This window comes from Apodemus sylvaticus, chromosome 2 (genome assembly GCF_947179515.1).
Source record: "Apodemus sylvaticus chromosome 2, mApoSyl1.1, whole genome shotgun sequence".
NCBI lineage: Eukaryota > Metazoa > Chordata > Mammalia > Rodentia > Muridae > Apodemus > Apodemus sylvaticus.
In genome coordinates this window covers 25934249-25945504 of record NC_067473.1, presented here as the reverse complement: position 1 = coordinate 25945504, position 11256 = coordinate 25934249, and the positions used below count along the sequence as shown (strand labels likewise).

The 11256-nt window shown below is 40.3% G+C and overlaps 1 protein-coding gene across 1 annotated transcript; it reads right to left on the bottom strand.

The window, feature by feature from the left end:
* Positions 1–4506: 4506 nt before the first annotated feature.
* Positions 4507–9316, bottom strand: LOC127677791 (disks large homolog 5-like). Its single transcript, XM_052172791.1, has 5 exons — positions 9184–9316; positions 8150–8309; positions 6053–6196; positions 5235–5418; positions 4507–4650 (listed from the first exon to the last, which is right to left on the bottom strand). The coding sequence occupies exons 1-5, from the start codon at positions 9314–9316 to the stop codon at positions 4507–4509; spliced, it is 765 nt and encodes a 254-aa protein (XP_052028751.1).
* Between the last annotated feature and the right edge of the window lie 1940 nt (positions 9317–11256).

Here is an 11256-nt window from a genome sequence, read left to right as displayed (position 1 = left end):
TGATATTCATAACTGAAATTGGTCTGAACTTTTCTTTCTTTTTTGGCTCTGTTTATGGTTTTGGAATCAGTATAAATGTGTCTTCATAGACTGAATTCGGTGATGTTCCTTTTGTTTCTGTTTTTTTAAAAACATTTGATAAGTATTGGTAGTAGATCTTCTTTGAAGTTCTGATAGAATTCTGCACTAAAATCATCTGTCCCTGGATATTTTTGCTTGCAGGACTTCTAATGACTGCTTCTATTTCTTTGGTGGGGGTGTGGTGCTATATAGATGGTTTATCATGATTTAATTTTAATAAGTGGTATCTGTCGAGAAAAATTATCTATTTCATCCAGATTTTCCACTTTTGTTGAATGCATTCTTTTTTAGTAGAATCTGAATCTGAGTAGAATTTTTTTGTATTTCCCCAGTTTCTGTTGTTATTTCTTCCATTTCATTTCTTATTTTGTTAATTTGGATAGTGTGCCCTCTAGTTATTCTGGCTAAGGATTTATCTATCTTGTTGATTTTCTCAAAGAATCAGCTCCTGGTTTTGTTGATTCTTGGTATAATTCTGCTTCTTTCTCCTTGATTGATTTGCACCCTGAATTTCATTATTTCCTGCTATCTACTCCTCTTGAGTGTGTTTGCTTCTTTTTGTTCTAGAGCTTTCAGATGATCAGTTAAGCTGCTAGAGTAAGATATCTCTAATTTCCTTAGGGAGGAACTCAGGGCTATGAATTTTCCTCTTTGCATTTCTGAAAGTCCTTAAAGTTCCTATTCATCATACTACTAAGTTATAAAAAATCATGTTGGAGTGGGCTTCAGGAACAGCTTAGCTGCTAAGACGACAGTTTGGTCTAGTAGAGGACATGAGTTTAGTTCCCAGAACCAGTTTCAGGGAATCTGGTGTCTCTTCTGATCTTTGTGTGCACTAGGTCCCATATGTAGTGTACATATATACATACATACAGGTAAACACCCATACACATAAAAAGTAAAAATAGAAATACAACTTGTTGTTGGCCATGGTGGCACATGCCTATGATTCCAGCATTTGTGAGGCAGAGGCAATGGATCTCAGTGCTCCAGGCCATCCAGGGCTACAGTGTATTGAGACCCTGCCTCCAAAACTAAACAAGTTGGGGATAAAAGGCAATGGGGTGGGGGACAAGAGATGCTGACTGATAATGAGCCTTTTGCTAATTCAAGTGTGATTTTGCCATTTACTCCTCTTGGATGTATTTGCTTCTTTTTGTTCTAGAGCTTTCAGGTGTACTGTCAAGCTTCTAGTGTATGTTCTCTTCATTTTCTTTATGGATGCACTCAGAGCTTTGAGTGTTCATCTTAGCACTGCATTCATTTGTCCCATAAGTTTGGGGATGTTGTATCTTCATTTTCATTAAATTCTAAAATGTTTTCTTATTTCTTCCTTGACCAAGTTATCATTGAGTAGGGTATAGTTCAGCTTCCATGTGTATGTGGGATTTCTGTTGTTTTTGTTGCCATTGAAGACCAGCCTTAGACTGTGGTGATCCAATAGGATACATGGAATTATTTCAATTTTCTTGTATCAGGTGTAGCTTGTTTTGTGATCGAGAGGATGGTCAACTTTGGAGCAGGTACCATGAGGTGCTGAGAAGATATATTCTTCTGGTTTATGACAAAATATTCTTTTGATATCTGTTATAACATGGTCAATAACTGCTGTTAGTTCCATTCTGTATCTGTTTAGTTTGGGTTTCCATGATCTGTCCAATGATGAGGATGTGGTGCTGAATTCTCCCACTATTATTGTGTGAGATGCAATGCATGATTTGAGCTTTAGTAAAGTTTATTTTATGAATGTGGGTGCCTACTCACTTGTAACATATAGGTTCACCCAGGGAAATTTAGAGTTGCAGTTTGAGAAGCGGTGTTTTTGTCTTGCTTTAATCTGGTACTTTCTCAGTATGACATTTTTTAAATGGTGGTATATATCTTGTGATATTAGATGCCTGTGATTTACATCTTTTGATTTTATAGGGGATTACACTTTAGAGATTGTGTGTATGTAAGAAGAGACTTTGAAGTTTGGACTTTTAACATTTTTGAACCTCTTATGATCTATGGGACCTCTGAGTTGGATTAAGAATATTTTCTGTTATGCTATGGATTGGTATGGCCACAATAGACTCATCCATTTGATCAAGCTTATGTTAGCCAGTGAGTGGAATGTGTGGTTTAAATAAGCTTGACCAAGGCAATACCACTGTTAAAAGTTGTGGCCTCCTTGGAGTAGGTGTGTGACAGTGAGATTGGTCTTTGAGACCCTCCATGTAGCTATAAACTATACAGTCTTTTGTTTGCATGCAGAAGAAGACACAGCTCCTTCTTACAGCTTCTCCAGTGTCATACCATCTTGGACTCTGCTCTATTTTCAATAATGATAATGGACTAATGGACTGAACCTTGGAACCTGACACCCAGCCCCAATTAAATGTTGCCGCTTATAACAAAGTTGCTTTGGTCATTGTGTTTTTCACAGTAAAGGAAAACCTAACTAAGACACTGGGCTTTTTGTTTATCCATATGAACAGAAAAAGGGCTCTGTCAAGACCTGTAATTAATTGTGTTGGGATTTTGATAGGAATGTATTGTATCTGTAAGTTGCTTTCCCTCAGATGTCCATTTTCTCTATGGTAATCCTTGTTAACTCTGACCATGGGAGCTCTTTCCTTCTCATGATAATTTTTTCCAGAATTTTCTTTGTTTGGTTCTCTTTGTTTCTACTTGCTTGATTTCAGCCCTGAGTTTGATGATTTCCTGTCTTCTACTGCTCCTGGGTGAATTAACTTTTTTGTTCCAGGCCATTCAGGTGTGTCCTTAAGGTGCTAATGTATGCTCTTTCCAGTTTCTTTTGGAGGCACTCCGGGCTATGAGTTTTCCTCTTAGCACTGTTTTCATTGTGTCCCATAATTTGTGTATGTTGTGCCTCTATTTTCTTTAAATTCTAAACAGTCTTTGATTTCTTTATTTCTTCCTTGACCAAGGTGTCGTTGATTATTGTTCAGCTTCCCTGTGTATGTGGGCTTTCTGTTGTTTTTGTTGCTATTGAGGAAAACTCTTACTCCATAGTGATCTGATAGGAGGTATGGGGTTATTTTGATCTTCTTATATTTGTTGAAGTATGTCTTGTGATCAATTATATGGTCGGTTTTGGAGAAAGTACCATCAGGTGCTGAGAAAAATATATATTCTTTTGCATTAGGATAAAATGTTCTCTCTCTCTATATATATATCTGTTAAATCCAATTGGTCCAAAACTTTAATTTGTTTCACTGTGTCCCTGTTTAGTTTCTGCTTTCCTGATCAGTTCATTGAGGAGAGTGGGGTGTTGAAGTCACCCACAACTATTGTGTCAGGTGCAATGTGTGATTTGAGCTTTAGTAAAGATTCTTTGACGAATGTGGATGCACTTGCATTTGGAGCATAGATTTGAAAATCTTTTCTTATAGGTCTTTCATTGCTTGCATAAACTTATACCAAGATACAGTTTATTAATTCTGGGTACTGTATGTTGTGGCTTTCCTAATTTTTTTCAGCTTCTTTATCCTTTCAATAAAAACAGCTACTGACTTTTTTAAGTTCATTATGAATCAAGAGACTTTCCCTGTAGGTGTTTATCAGGTATAGTTCTTTTGTACATCTTTAGGAATCACTTAAGTATACTATCATATCATGTGTAAATAGCAATACTTTGACATTATCCCTTATCTTTTGTATGCCCTTGATGTCATTTTGTTGTCTGATTGTTCTAGGTAGAAATTCATGGGCTATATTAAATAGGTAGGAGCTGCAGTCTCCATTCTAATAGAGTTCTATATTTTAGGAGTAGGAGAATACATGACAGCATAGAGAGAGTATGTCAGTGATTACATCCTAAAGTGTGTATCCATGGGAGAAGCCACATTATTCATACAAAAGACCATTGTCTTGTATACCCTAGTGGGCTTTGAAATCAATCTTTAGCCAGGCTTCCTGGGGCTTACCGAGATCCATCTGTGGTTGTGAGGTCTATGTCTTCAGGATAGGACAGAAAATCTGAATAATTAATATGGTCTCAAAAGTGAGGAGTTACAAATAAATTTTTATTCATCAGAAATACATTTCAAAAACAGGCTTTTAAAGATAATTACTTTAAAGAGTGAAAAGCATAAGGAAAAAAGCAATAACAATAATATATAATATCCAATAACATAACAAGTAACAAAACAGCAAAAAAAAAAAAAAAAAAAAAAAACCAAAAAACAAAAACAAACAGCAACCAAAACTCTAACAGTAAATTATATGAACCAGTGTTCTCTCACTACACTTTCAACAACAGAAACATACAGTCTGTTTCTTCTCTTGGACATGTGTTGGCAGGGCAGTCACCTCAGTTCTCCCCCAAGGGGTATTGTTTGTACAGGAAAGGGAATAAATTCCTGAATTGATTGGCTCACTGGCTAGGTAGTTAGTGCCTATTCAACCTGAGGAGTTCAATTATGTGGTAGAAGACTCATCCAAGGAATTTTGTGGCTGTTGAGGATGGAGCTCATCATGGGCTTCCTGAAGTGGCAACTCATTCTGCAGGAAGCCCTCTTCCTGGACTGTGGAAATTTCAGCTCTTGCTATACTCTCTGCATCCTAGAAGAGGAAGGCAGTTATTAAGACAGAGGCTCGTTGGGAACGTAAAGGTCAGCTGTCAGGCTGCTGCCTCTCAACATCTCAACAGGAATGTTATCGTTGATCTTTTAACTGACACCATTGCTGTTATAACTGCAGGCACAGCAAAATATCCAGCAACATTAACCTATTACATGGGCTGACAAGCTGCTACTCATTTTTATCAGGGCACACCAAAAAATGGGCAATTGGAAGTCACATGACCCTTGCGTGACTTCTGACACAGGACCTAGAACTTACTCAAAGCTCTGTAAAGTAGTCCACCTATCATGAGCAGGTGTAGGAATGCTGCATGATATTGATCTATCACCCTTATTGGTCTTCAGAATAAAGAGGAGTAGAAAGGTATACTTTCCATATTTCAGCTTATCTCAAGAGGTTCACAACCCAGAATGTGCATAGCCCTAGCAATGACCAACTACATTCCATGAGGTGGGTGGCTGCTTGGGACTGTGCATTAGAATGGTGCTGTGTGAAAGCAAAGATGGATGCAGTGGGAAAGTGTTATCAGTCAGTATAAGCCAGGCTGAGCTGCTTGTACCTACCTGATGTTGTTGGCCCTGGAGGATGATGGTCTTGTCCTGTTCATCTTTAACATTCAGGTTCAAGTCAATCAGGTATTGCTGAATGATGGTCCAATCAGCATGTACTTCCTTGTTCTCCTGCTTCAGTGTAACCAATCTCTTATTCATAATGTTCTTCTGCATCAGGAGCCGGCTGTGCAGGTTGCTAGAGACACAATCTTCATGGTAAGATCCTGCAGGCTCCTCCTCCCATTCCTACATCAAGGTCCCATTAACCCCACCAGGACCTAGGTTCCCAGGAATACCTAATGCAATACATCTCAATACATTCTTGAGAGGTACACAAACAGAGAATAGCAACTTGAGGAAGAAATAAATGATTGCTGCAGCCCAAACACCAATAAGGTTGCATGTCTCTCCAAAGAACACGGTATCTGAAACTATCCATGACAGCCCAATGCATTTCAGCAACATCAATTAGTAGGTTGCAGATACCCTCAATGCAGTCAGTAGAACCAAGAGGAAGGCATTGTATCCTTTTGTTAGATCACATTTAGCTCTGTAAAACCATGCCTGAGCCCCACAGACCTAGAACTGTACCATAACCGTCTCATGATCTGAATCACTCTTCTAATGAGAGGCTCCTGATGATGCCTGGACAATGTTAGGGTGAGTAACAGTCTCTTACAGACTTTGAAACTGACAGGAGAAGTCCCAAGGCACAGTGATGACTAAAAGGCAGAAGGGATAGAGTCAGACCTGCAGACTCTCCAGTCCAGGAACAAAGGAAGGCAGAAATGGCCATTGCACACCTGGTGACCTCCATGAACAGTACTTACCGATAGAAGTTAATCTCCTTCTTGAGATCCTGGAAGGTCTGTTTGGCCTCAATGTTCTCCTTCTCTAAGGTGTGTAGAAATGTCATAATCTCCTTCTCCTTTAACTTTAATTTTTCATATAATGGATTTGGTGTGTAGTATGGCCTGTCCCCAGGAAAATAGAACTCCATGAACATGTTCTTTTTTTAAAAACACCTTTTCAGAAACCAAGACACATATACATCTAAGTATTTTATGTATTTATTTATTCATGTATTTATTTATATTTATTTATTTATATTTATATATTTTTTTGTATTTTTGAGACAAGGTTTCTCTGTGTAGCCCTCACTGTCTTGCAACTCACTGTATAGACAAGGCTGGCCTCAAACTCAGAAATCCATCTGCCACTACTTCTCAAATGCTGGGAATACAGGTGTGTGCTCCCATGGCCTGGCTGAAAATGTGTTTCTTTTTTTTTTTTTTTTTTTGTTGTTCGATATATTTTTTTTATTTACATTTCAAATGTTTTCCCCTTTTCTGGATTACCACTCCCCAAAAGTCCTATAAGCACTCTTCCCTCCCCCTACTCCCTCATCCACCCCTTCCCACTTCCCTGTTCTGGTATTGCCCCATACTGCTACTGCTTTCCATATCCAGGGGCCACTCCTCTGTTCTAAGAACACATGAACACAGACTGGGTCTTGTACTCCCAGCACAGGAAGGTCAATTCCTGGATTCTACATGCTGGGATCTTTTTCATCTTTGGAAACTTTTTATCCTTTCCCAAGGACAGCATAAGCTATGTATCCAGATGGAGGGTGCCCTGGCTCCCTGTGTTTACTCATTAGCTCGGGAGGGGCAGTCTAGTCCCTTGTGCCCTCAATAGCCTAGGCCACAGGTCATTGCCAACTAGACACCTGTGATTATATTTTCCCTGTTTTGACAACAGGGATTATAATTCCTAGATAACTAACACTTCAGAGGCAGACATTACACATAATTCTTGAGATGAGACCAGACATAACCAATGTTTTATAATCTGCCCAAGAGGTCCAACTGTTTACATAAATGTTCCCATAAAGAGAAGGAACAGTGCTATTTAAAGTGGGGGCTCCTAGACATTAGGACTCACATCACCTTGAACTTGCATGTAAATCCTCAGTCCAATACACAGACCACAAGATTCCAAAGTGGGGAGGTAAATATAAACATACAAAACAGAAGCACTTGTATGCACACCTGGAAGCAAACAGACTCATAGACTGGCACACACAGATTTGGAGAAAAGGACACAGAGCCAGAGAATGAGAAATAAAGACAGAGACAGAACAAGAGAGAATAGAATCAGAATCAGCAGAAATGTATGCAACAATATGGTCTCAGAGTACACTGGATGTCACAGATCCCTGAATTTAAAAGAGTAGAGAGAAATATAAACATGTAAAAAAATTAATTCACAAGAGACACCACAATCATGTGCACACTCACATGCATACACACGGAAACAGTATACACACATGTGTACACACATGTAAGGGAAAAAAGAGACAGAGAAACAGAGAGAGAGAGTGAATCAGAGACAGAAGCATAGAGAACACGAGATTCAGAAGAAATGCATGCAACATTACAGTACCAGAGTATAAGTCACTCAGAGAAAGAGGAACAGGCAGAGCCTCAGACATCTAGTCAAGCACTGAGATGAACAATGTGGGACCAGGCCCCTCCATCTGCATTTAGCAGTTTACAGCACTCAGTCACCTGCCAGTCCAGTACAAACACTCACCACAAACTCTCAGCTCCTAGAACCTCACAAAAGCACCTCCTTTCAAGGGCTTTCCAAAAGCACTCTGGGAACTCACTGACCATTGCCTCTATCCCTGAATTCTTCACTCAGACCACAAGTCCCACTTGTGACCTGGAGGAAGCAGAAGAGTCCATTTCCCATCTCCCTCCTGACCAACCTTCAGGTTCTGCCTCTCCTCTAAGAAGTATTTAGGGACATGAGGTTTGAGCCAGGGATATCATGAAGATACACCTTCCTATGATCAACCACTTAAAGAGACAAGTGTGGCATTGACTCCAGATGAACACCACAGCATTTGGAGCAATGCATACCTCTTGTTCATGGCTCCCTCTGTGACATAGATCAAGCGATCTCTCAGCTCATTTCTCTCTTTTGTAACGAGCTGCAGCTCTCTGGTCAGCCTCTCCTCTTCCTCCTTGGCCTGCTTCTTGCTCAGGAGAGTTACAGGGGATGATGTTGGCCTGCCAGCCCCTGTAGGTAAGAACACAAGTGAACTTAAATGTTGGGAATGCATAGAGTATAGACAGTCTACTCTGAGGCCTATAAAGTAGACGACAGGCCTAGAACCCAGTGACACCACACAGAGTTTCGTCCAGGCTCTAGATGCATCCTCAGTGGATCTCAGTTCTCCCATCACTCTATAGAGACTAGGAGATGTAAGCAGCCATGTGTGTCCTCTGTCTCCCTATGTATTCTTATGATGACCACAGAGATGGCTTCTCCTGGCTTATTACCAAATGCACAGAGTACAACTTGGCTTCAGAGTCCTTAGTCCTCTGGTTTCACAAGTCACACTCTAAATTCACTATTCACAAGTACTTGAGTGCTGTATGATGTTCAGATCTCCTATCCTGTTACTCTAGGCCCAGGAAATGGCCTTAAAACATCCTGCAGGGGGAGAACACACTGATTTATTTCCTCTATTGAAACAACAAGCACTCCAGAAGTGGCCACAGGATGGAATCTCTGCTGGGTTTATCAACTCTGATAGGTCTTTGGTTACAGTACAATAATTCCTGCCACCCACAACCAGTGGGAAAGCTAAGGTGGGAACTTTGAGGGAGAGGAAGTCAGAGTAGTTCTGAGAACAAGAGGTTATCAGCAGGGGCACAAATCTCTCCCTGGTACTATTGTCAGAGAAGCTGAAGCTAGAAGCATGGTAGTGAAGGCAGTGATGCCCTTCCTTAAATTGGTGTAGGTTAGATCCTCTGTGACTCCTGATGCTCTCATTCTGTCCCCAAGTAACAACCACAATACTCAGTGAAAGTGAAGAATTGGAATTTGCTAGAAAGGCCAGCTCGGGCCACCCTGCCAGGAAGCTCAAAATCCACTTCCCAGTACTTACTCCACATTCTCCATGACCACCTCCTTTGTCCTTCATTACTCTCAGATGAAAGGCCAGCCCCCTTCCTCCTTTCTCTAGTCTCTCTCCCATTCATATTGGTTCTGCGAAATAGTTTTCTGAGTCGGGCAAACATGTCTATCAGTATATACTCTAGACACTGACTGAGAAACCTCAATGCTCTGCTGTTGCTACAACACTGGTGACATCACAGCTCATGCCAAGAACTCTCTGGAAGACTATACAATGTTCAAGAAGGGACTGCTGATGTCATGGGTTACATACAGCCTTGGCTCTCTGCTAATTTCCCCCCCTGTACTGAACATGAAGCTTAAGTGCTCTTTCCTGAAGACTCTCCTGGGGCATAGCCACTGAGCCCATCTTCCTTCCAAGGCCATGGTTTACTTAGGCTTAATTGCCATCACCCCAGTAATCCCTGTGTTTCTAACTGAGGGTTTCCTTTTCAAATGCTTCTCAGAAATGTCTCATCCTTTCTCAAATTTTCTTCATTCAGCAATATAAACCTTTAAAATGTACTGAGAAATAACTCCAGTTCTAAAGTGCAGTCAAAAGTTCTCCTGTCTTTGGTACAGGTGCATGAAATTACATCCAGGCAGAGCCTGCAGGGCAGGGTAATATGTGGATGTGTGTTAGGGGCTACACTCATGATATCTTGTGCTTAGCTTTTTTAAAGCTGCCCCAAGATGACTTAACAGAGAGAGAGAGAGAGAGAGAGAGAGAGAGAGAGAGAGAGAGAGAGAGAGAGAGAGAGCTAGTTGCAGTCCTCATGGTTCTGGCAAGTGTCAGGAGATCAGTTGGCAGAGGAAAGTAAAATATTGGAGCCACCAATGGAAAGACCCTCAGGCAGAGTCTCATTTCTGCACCAGTGTCACCACAGGAGGATTGCTTATAGCCCTCTATAATCTATACAATGAGATTATGTCAGAACAAAATAAAATAGTCAAAATTGGTAAGGGTGTATGAAAATATAATAGATGTATGTTAGTGCACAGAGCAAGGGCCTAACATCTTGTGCTTGGGTTCATCATTGGCCCCACAAACCAGAAAAAACATCTTTCTCAATCAAACAGGGATGGATTAATTAATGCAGACCATAATACTGATTGAACAGGACCACATATTAGATTTTGGGAGCTGAGCCATGGCTACAAACATCTATATTCATCAACTTCTAAAGCAAAAAACAAAAACAAACAAACAAACAAACCCAAAGTACACTTAGCTTCTCTGAAATTGTTGGAAGTGTCCAGGGCTCATTTCTGATCAGGTCATTTTAGATATAAGATTGTATATTGACCATTAATTTGATGGGTCCTGTGTAAATTTTGTTGACCATGATAAGTTTAACAAATGTCATAAAGAACATAAGAGTATGTGTCAACATGACCTTCCTCTGAGACAAGTTACTTTTCTGTGTCAGTGATTTGGCAGGCACATTATAGCAGCAATCTGAACTAGGGAGCTGACATAGAACAAAATGTCTGTAGCTACACTTGTGGGTACACACCTCAGCATTAGAAAACCCAGGTCTCTGTCAGTGACTAGTCCTGTCCTACCATTCCTAGGAGCCCCACTTGTAAGCCTAACAGTAAAGTGGAAGCAGGATTATCTGAGGTGAAGGTTAGCCTAGGAGGCCAGGTAGAGGATGAAATGGAATTTTTAAGACTGGGTTTCAGAGAAAAACACTGAAACACATCCTCCATTCAAGGCCTCACCTACCAATCTTTGTCTGTTTTAATGAAATTACCATTTTCTCTCTACAAGTGTTTCTTGCTGGGAAGATGGAGAAGGGGAAATGTTCTTTCTTTTCTAAGGATTTTGTTCTCTTTTGCCCTGGGTTCACATTAAAAAATGAAGAAGGTTTATGGGACATATGGGGAGGGGGGATCTGGGAAAGGGGAAATCATTTGGAATGTAAACAAAGAATATAGAAAATAAAAATATTAAAAAAAAGAAATAATGAGAGTGTGTATCACCATCTGGACAACTGAATATTATCCACTGCTGCTAGCATGATACAGTGCAGTTACAATCTCTAGCTCTCCTGAGTGCCAC